At 53.4% G+C, this 7,933-nt stretch overlaps 1 protein-coding gene across 2 annotated transcripts; it reads left to right on the top strand.

The window, feature by feature from the left end:
- Window positions 1-2,875: 2,875 nt before the first annotated feature.
- Window positions 2,876-5,819, top strand: FOXI1 (forkhead box I1). 2 transcript variants are annotated; one of them, XM_012807968.1, is made up of 2 exons: window positions 2,876-3,505; window positions 5,536-5,819. In XM_012807968.1, exons 1-2 carry the CDS (start codon window positions 2,929-2,931, stop codon window positions 5,817-5,819), a joined length of 861 nt encoding a protein of 286 aa, XP_012663422.1. In that variant the 5' UTR covers window positions 2,876-2,928. The 2 variants fall into 2 exon arrangements, with proteins under 2 accessions (XP_012663422.1, XP_003782004.1); XM_003781956.1 differs by having other exon boundaries at window positions 5,254-5,819.
- Window positions 5,820-7,933: the final 2,114 nt, after the last annotated feature.

Genomic DNA, 7,933 nt, shown 5'->3' with positions numbered 1-7,933 from the left:
GCACCTGGGCTCTTGATGCCAGAGGCTGTTGATATAGACAGGGCCCCCTAAGACAGGCCAAGCTTTCTATGATCTCCTGGGCAAAAGAAACTGGGAACCACATGCATCTAGGGAGACAGGTAGCATTCCTCAGAGATGCTGCTAAGCAAGGAGACCCCAGAGATGGGCAAAGGGGGCAGAATGCTGTTGAGAAACTGGGTCCTGACCCAGCTCAGCTGTGCGCCGTGGGATTCTGAGCCCTGGCTGCCATCTGCAAATGGCGGGGTCTGGCTGTATTTCTGGTGCCCACTGATTATTCCTCCCTCTGTTCTTTCATTGTAATCCCTGTCACACTTCTGCTGCCTGCCGGCTGCCAAAAGAGATCAATTAACTCTCAGGGTAGCAAGCTCAGGAGTGCTTGCCTGGAGATACCAAGTGTGTATTGACTGTAATGTATAATAACCCCTATTTATTGAGTGAGCCTCTCTGCGCCATGTGAAATGATTTACACTGATTGTGTCCACCACCCCAGTGAGTGCTTACAGCGTGAGTTAAGTGCTGGCATCGTTCCCATTTTCACCTGAGAAAACTGAGGCTGATAAAAGCTTACTCTCCGGTCAAGGTCTGCATGGTTATTCAGCACTGAGGATGGGATTTGCAGCCGACTCCTGATCTCAGAGCCTCTGTTTGCTACATTGGACTATGTTGCCTCTTTCTGGCCTTTTACATTCAACCCCCAAAGCAAGTCACCTGTGAACCTACTGAGCTCTTTTTAAATTATCTAAAATAACAACAAAAATCCAGAAATAATAATTGACAATCTCTAGACTTCATAGAGATGTATGAATATATAGTTACCAAAAGTGATGTCATTTTGTAGCTTGTTTTGCCAATAATATCATGTGAACATAAATATATTTTCTTATCACTGTTATTCTATAACCTCTTTTTCACAGATGCATAACATGGTGTCATTTGAATGGTACACAGATTATTTAGCCAATCACCTAATGGTGTGCACTTAGATTAGTTACAGTGTGTTACAGCCATAAAGGATGCTAGTGAACATCTTTGTAGCCAATTCTTTGCTTAATTCTGTAAGAGGAGCTTTGAGAAATGGAATTGCTGGGCTAACTGTAAGTCTTTGGGTCTGTATTGGGCGACTTCAGTGAGACTGTTGAAAGATAAGGGTCCCACCCTCAGCAAGCCAGGCCTCCGGGTAGAGAAACTCTAAACAAAAAGTTGGCTCTTTGGCTTTGCTGTACAAAGTGTGCTCACCCCAAGTCTCACCTGGGCAATCAGATGCTATCAGTCACTCCATCACTGAGCCCTGTGGGGACAGATGTCTCCTTGGGGCCTGGGAATTATGCCAGCACTTACCTCATCAAACTCATCCTCTGGGCCCTGATGTCCTGGAAATGAAATGCTTTCAGTGGCATTCACATGTGCCACATGTGTCCCCACACAGCTGTGGAGGAGCAGAGAGAGGGCAGAAATCCTTGGGAAACACCCCCAAACACCCATTGGGACAGTCAGTGACTTCCTTCTCTGGCCTCAAAGAAACATGGGGTCAGGAGGAAGCAAGGGGAGGCTGAATGGGGAGAAGGAAGCAGAGGCAGGGGACCAGGGAGCAGAGGGGACCACACGGGGCCAGTTCCTGCTTTCTCTCATTTGCCGGCTCACCAGAATATGTTTAGAGCATGGCTGCCTACCCTGCAGGGAAGGAGACCACCAGCCATTCCCCAGGCTGAGGCCTGACCTGGGACAAGGCAGAGGACGGGCCTGAGAGGGGCACACTGGCCACGCGGAAGGGAGATGCCAGCAGGGGCTGCAGCTCCCGCTTCTGGAGCCTGGCACAAGGGAGCGATGGCAGGAGGGCAGTGGCAGTCAGAGCTGTCCTTGTGGCTTTGCTCCCTCCTTGCCAGGAACCTCTGCAGGTGGGATCTCCACAAGCTGAAACTTGAAAGGACTATGGGTCAGACAAGGAGCTGGGAGCCTGCTGTGCCCCTGCAGCTAGAAAGAAACTCAGTCACTCAGTCTCTCTCTCACTTTACCCCAGCCCAGCTCCCATTCTCTCCTGTCTGTTGCTCTGCTTTGCCCACCTGCTGTGTGTGTGCCTGTGGATGTGCGTGTGGATGTGCGTGCACATGCGTGAGGCGGGGGGAGTCTGGGACGGGCTGCACCTCCGACACCATGCCAGGGCCATGCTCCTCTCTCTCTTCGGAGACCTGCTTCTCTCCTGGCAGCTCCAGAAAGTGTATCCTCACCTTAGAGAACCCAGAAATGGGGCTTCTGATAAAGTGCTCATCCAGCCCGGTGGGGGCAGTTGATCAGAGAACAAGGATTGGGTGGGGAAGAAGAGGGAGATGGGGTGGGAAGGGAGGGAGGCCCAGGGCACATGAAAAGCAGAGAGACAGAGAGTCCAAGAGAAAAAGGCAAGAAGCCAGGAGAGACAGATGATGAGGAAGGGAGGGAGGGAGGGAGAAGGGGAAAGAGCTCGGAGACTAGAAACACAGGCAGGGGAGGAGTGAGAAGGGAGAAACTGTGAGGGCAAAAGGGAAAGAGAAAAACCTGAGATAGAATGAAGGAAGAAGGGGAAAGTGAAGATGTTGAGAAAAATGGTGAAGAGAAAGTGGAGAGAGAGAGAAGGGATAGAGAGGGGAGAGTGGGGAAGAGGGGTGCCCGTGTCACATTCCGTATTGGCTCTAGTAATCCAGGGCTGGCAAGTCCTTAATGGGGACCTGGGCCACCTAGTAAAGTGCCCTCCCCTGGGATGGTGGCTGAGGGAGGGCGGGCTCTGGGCCGCTGTGCAGGCAGGTGGCCGCCCCTGGGTGGGGCCACCAGCCAAGCCCTCGGGGTATAAGTGGGAGGCCGGGCCTGGTGAGCACCTGTCAGGGGCAGCTCCCACAGCAGGTGCCAGGCAGGTGGCTGCAGTGGCCCAGTCCCAGCATGAGCTCCTTCGACCTGCCGGCGCCCTCCCCGCCTCGCTGCAGCCCCCAGTTCCCCAGCATCGGCCAGGAGCCCCCAGAGATGAACCTTTACTATGAGAACTTCTTCCACCCACAGGGCGTGCCCAGCCCCCAGCGGCCCCCCTCCTTCGAGGGGGGTGGCGAGTATGGGGCCACCCCCAACCCCTACCTCTGGCTCAATGGGCCCACCATGACCCCAGCGCCCTACCTGCCGAGCGCCAACGCCAGCCCCTTCCTACCGCAGGCCTACGGGGTACAGAGGCCGCTGCTGCCCAGTGTGCCAGGGCTGGGGGGCAGCGAGCTGGGCTGGCTGCCCCTCCCCTCGCAGGAGGAGCTGATGAAGCTGGTGCGGCCCCCCTACTCCTACTCGGCCCTCATCGCCATGGCCATCCACGGGGCGCCCGACAAGCGCCTCACCCTCAGCCAGATCTACCAGTATGTGGCTGACAATTTCCCCTTCTACAACAAGAGCAAGGCCGGCTGGCAGAACTCCATTCGCCACAACCTGTCGCTCAACGACTGCTTCAAAAAGGTGCCCCGGGACGAGGACGACCCAGGTAAGGGGCCTCTGAGTGCCGGGGCAGAGGTGCCCAAGGAAGGCTCAATTTGTTCTTCCCCAAGACCCCATTCTAGAAAGTTCTGAATGGTTGTGCTCACCCCACCCCCTCCCAGTGACTGGGGGCTGCTGTGAGATAGAGCCAAGGGGAGCTGGGCAATGGGAGAAAACACGGGCCCAGGGCAGGTTTGGGGGTCAATCATGGCTGCCCTGCTGATCACTCAGGGACCTTGGCAGGCTAGATCTCTGGGCCTCAAGTTTCCTCACCTGAAAAATAGGGAGGGGTGGGAACAGCAGCTACTTTTCAGAATCTAGTGCGGAGAATGAGGTGATGTGTGTGAGGTCTTTGTTGTTAAGCACTTGACCCAGGGCTGTAACCGTTATGATTCCTCTGGGCCCACAGCACCCAGCACAGAGAAAGTGGAATGGATGATTGGACCAAACAAACCCAAGTGCACCCCAAGTCTGACTTGGCTAAGCAACCATTCCCTGCCCATTATTCTGCCTGTCATGTTTCAGTTTCCTCTGATCCCCACAAGGTCCCTTCATGGTAGTTGTGATTAACCCCAAACACTCAGCTGAGAAACCTAAGGGGCCTCTGTAAGGTGACACAGAGGGAAAGGAGAGGGGCGGGCTTGAATCTGAACTGAGGGATCTCTCACACCAGAGACCAGAGACGGGGGAACTCGCTCTTTTTTTTAAATTTCAGATTAATATAAGGGTACAAACAGTTACATTTTTGCGTGTCTGTTAGGTAAAGTCCAAGTCGCAGTTGAGACCCACACCCAGGGGGTGCGCTGTGTACCCCTGCATTGCAATTGACTCTCACTGCATAGAAGATGTCAATTTATGACACAAAATAATACAAATTCATGGGGTGGTGCCTGTGGCTCAAGGAGTAGGGTGCCAGCCCCATATGCTGGAGGTGGCAGGTTCAAACCCAGCCCTGGCCAAAAATTGAAAAAAAAAAAATACAAATTCATGAACTTTCTCCTTTTGATGTTGCAATTCTAAAACACAAGAAATCTGCAGACAGTACTGTATTAAATACTCCTCATACTTCCCTTTCCCAGAATTGAAGTCCATTTTTGTTCCACTACCAGAAGCCAGGGGATGGCTCAAAAGACCCCCAGTCTATTCCCTCTTTAAGGTTAGCAAAGGCAAGTGTCCCATCCAGGGACTGCCCTATGCTCAGGCCGAGGGCAGAGTTCAGGCTGCCCCTGGGAGGGGTCCCTGTAGTTACAAAGCCCCTTTCTACCTCTGGTGTCTGTGGTTCTCACAGGGAGCCTGAGGGAGTCGAACCGGGACAAGAAGCCCACTTTTCAGAGCAGGAAACTGAGGTTTGTCCAGTCAGTTAGGAGCACAGGCAGGGCTCAAGTCCATCTTTGGACTCTAAGGTCAGAACTTTCACAGTGTCCTGAATTGTCCCTGAGTTTTCTTTAACTTCAGCAATGGAGCCCTCCACACACAGCCTCCGTGCCCCAACACCTCAGCCTTCTTAGAGAGACACACCCTGTCACCGCTCGGTGCCCATGATGCTCATCTGTGTGGTCCCAGAGGGCCTCGAGGTGGAGCCCCCTACATAAAGATGCCCCGGTCAGTCGGCTTACGGCACCCCCCATCTCCCAGCCCAGCCTTTTGTTCTCCTCTTTCTGCTTTTGTCACCTGCATCTTCAGTTTATGACAAGGAGGGACAGGAGCAAAGCCTCCAGTCCCTCTCTCTACTGACCCCCTCCCCTTTCCTATCAGGCAAAGGGAATTACTGGACACTGGACCCCAACTGTGAGAAGATGTTCGACAACGGGAATTTCCGCAGGAAGAGGAAGAGAAAATCGGATGTTTCCTCCAGCACAGGCTCCTTGGCCTCGGAGAAGCCGGAGAACGGCCTCCTGGTGGGCAGCCCCAAGAGCACGGAGCCTCAGGATGTGCTGGACAGCGCCTCACCCGGCACCACCAGCCCCTCCGAGAAGCGGTCCCCCCCTCCACCTACGGGCACCCCATGCCTCAGCAGCTTCCTCTCCACCGTGACAGCCTTCACTGGGGGGGCAAGCTCTGCGGGCCGGCCTGTGGCCACGCCGGGACTGAACCCTGAGCCCACCGACAAGATGGGACAGAACTCACTGAGCTTCAACTCCTTCACCCCCCTCACCAACCTCGGCAGCCATGGGGGAGGGGGCGAGTGGGCCAACCCCATGCCTGCCAACGCTCTCGGCTATGGAGGCTCTGTCCTCAACCAGTTCAGCCCTCACTTCTACAACAGCATCAGCACCAACACCAACAGCGTCCTCTACCCCAGGGAGGGCACTGAGGTCTAGCTACAGAACAGCTCCAGATGGATGTCTCCGAGAGAAGAGCAGTGGACATCCTCCGTGCCAGCTCCCGGTGGTCCAAGACCCCCGAACTGCTCACACACAACTCAGGAGCCTCGGAGGAATCTATCCTCTTTCTAGAACATTGTTTAAGCCTTCTGTTTATCACACAGACTCACCAACTTTGGGAATACTGGTGTCTGGAGAGCCGCAGTAATAGTGGCCAGCAGCTGAGCACTCACTATGTGCCAGGTGCTGTACTGGGCTCTTCACAGGCATGGGCACCCTATTTACAGCCACCCTGGGAGGTTCACATGAACCTCCCCATTCAGTAGATGAGCACACTGAGCCTCAAGGAAGTTAAGTAACTTTTCAGGGTTATCCCAAGTAGTAAATGGCAGAGATGGGAGTCAAATCCAGGTCTGTGTTACCCCTAGTGATTGGGCAAATAAAGGCGGACAGGGGTGGAGGAATTTGCTGAGCATCTAGGGGAGGTCAGCGTGAAAAGTTCAAATGACAAATACATCAAAATCTCCCCAAAATGCAGCACCAGCCCAGGCACCTCTTGTCCTGGTCCAAGTCCTTACTCTGCCTGCCCCAACGCACCTGCAGGTGCTCCGTTAGCTCCCACTCCGGGAGGGAAGCCAGCAGAGGGCTTAATTCCAACAAGGCATCTGGCATACACACTGTGTCCCCCTAGAGGGACGTCGTTTCTTCCTCAGCCCCTGGGAGACCTTAGGCAGAGCCAGGGGTCAGTGAGTGGTGTGCACCCCTAACCTCCCCACCTCTGCACTGCCCATCTGTAAAATCTCGTAAAGCCCAGTTTCCTATGTACACGTCATGGACCCGTGAGCTGGAAGTGGCTGAGCCTTCCAAGGGAAACAAGGCTGGATAAGTGCTCCCTTTTTTATAGCCTGGGAGGGATACATGTTTGTCTGTAAAAACAGTGGCCTCCATGGAGGGCCCTCAGCCAGGGCCAGCCCACCCTTGTAGGGGGTCTCTGCATCCAGCTCCAGGACTTCTTTTCCTTCTTGTTTTTGTATGTTCTTTATATGCCTGTGATATTTCATCACAGCACACCCTGACATGTTTTTCTTATTTTCTTTTTAATTAAAAAAACAAAAAACACTTTGCACAGAAGTGCATGGCCCTTCTTTGTGAATTTTCCTGCCTCTCAGCTGCCTGATGGATTCAACATGGGTCCACGTGCTGCCTGGAGCTGAAGGCATCTGGGTGGAGCTGAAGGCATCTGGGATAGGAGCAAAGAGAGCACGGAGACCAGACAAAAGCCCCCAGGGAGAAGAGGGGAGGCTGTGGAGGTGGGGTAGATACATGAACCCATGTGTATTGAACACAGACTCGAACTTGGCATACCCAGTCGATGCAAAACTCCTAACTGTGCTGTGATCATTTAATCTCCTAAAAACCCTGTGAAGAGGGCAGTACTAGTCTTATCATGTGGATGAGGAAACTGAGGGTCAGCCTAGTTGAGAGATTTGCCTGACGTCCGCATTAGGAGCATGCCCAGGTCTGTGTGACCCCAGTTGTCATCATGACCCCATTGTCACCACACTACAGCATGAGGTCAGGCATGACTCACGCTAGTAGCAGTGCTACAGGCTAGGATTTTCTGAGGGCTGTGGGCAGGTGCTGGGCCAAGTGCCCTGTAGGAAGGGCTTCTTTTATCCTCACAGCAGCACACAGCTGTGTCCACTGGTGATTCACAGGGGTCCTTGGCACAGTGCGTGCTGGAGGACTTGTGCACTGAAACAGGAGGCCCCACCCCAGGTATGCACAAAGAGGGCTCAAGCCAGGGGTGGCTGACCACCAGCGTGGCTGCCCACTCAGACCATGGGGGGCTCTTTTTTTTTAAGGAATGACAGAGGGAAGCTGGTAACTAACAACAATGATGGTGATGATGATGATGATGACATTCATGGATTCACTATGTTCCAGGCACTACGTTAGAACTTGACCTACTTTATTGCATTTAATCCTTAGAATAATCACATGCAATCAATACCATCATTTCCATTTTAGAGGTGAGAAAACTGAGGCCTGGAGAGATTCTATAGCTTGATCAAGAGCACATAACCAGGATTCAGACAGACCCATTAACA

This window comes from Otolemur garnettii, unplaced genomic scaffold (genome assembly GCF_000181295.1).
Source record: "Otolemur garnettii isolate 467f Iridium unplaced genomic scaffold, OtoGar3 scaffold00003, whole genome shotgun sequence".
Classification (NCBI taxonomy): domain Eukaryota; kingdom Metazoa; phylum Chordata; class Mammalia; order Primates; family Galagidae; genus Otolemur; species Otolemur garnettii.
Note: the sequence above shows the minus strand (reverse complement) of the source record. Positions and strands in the feature narration are given on the sequence as shown.

Excerpts from the sequence above, each read along its gene's own strand:
- FOXI1 (XM_003781956.1), top strand. The coding sequence starts at position 2,929 with ATGAGCTCCTTCGACCTGCCGGCGCCCTCCCCGCCTCGCTGCAGCCCC. Across the intron at positions 3,506-5,253 it reads CCGGGACGAGGACGACCCAG|GCAAAGGGAATTACTGGACA; the intron begins GTAAGGGGCCTC and ends CTTTCCTATCAG.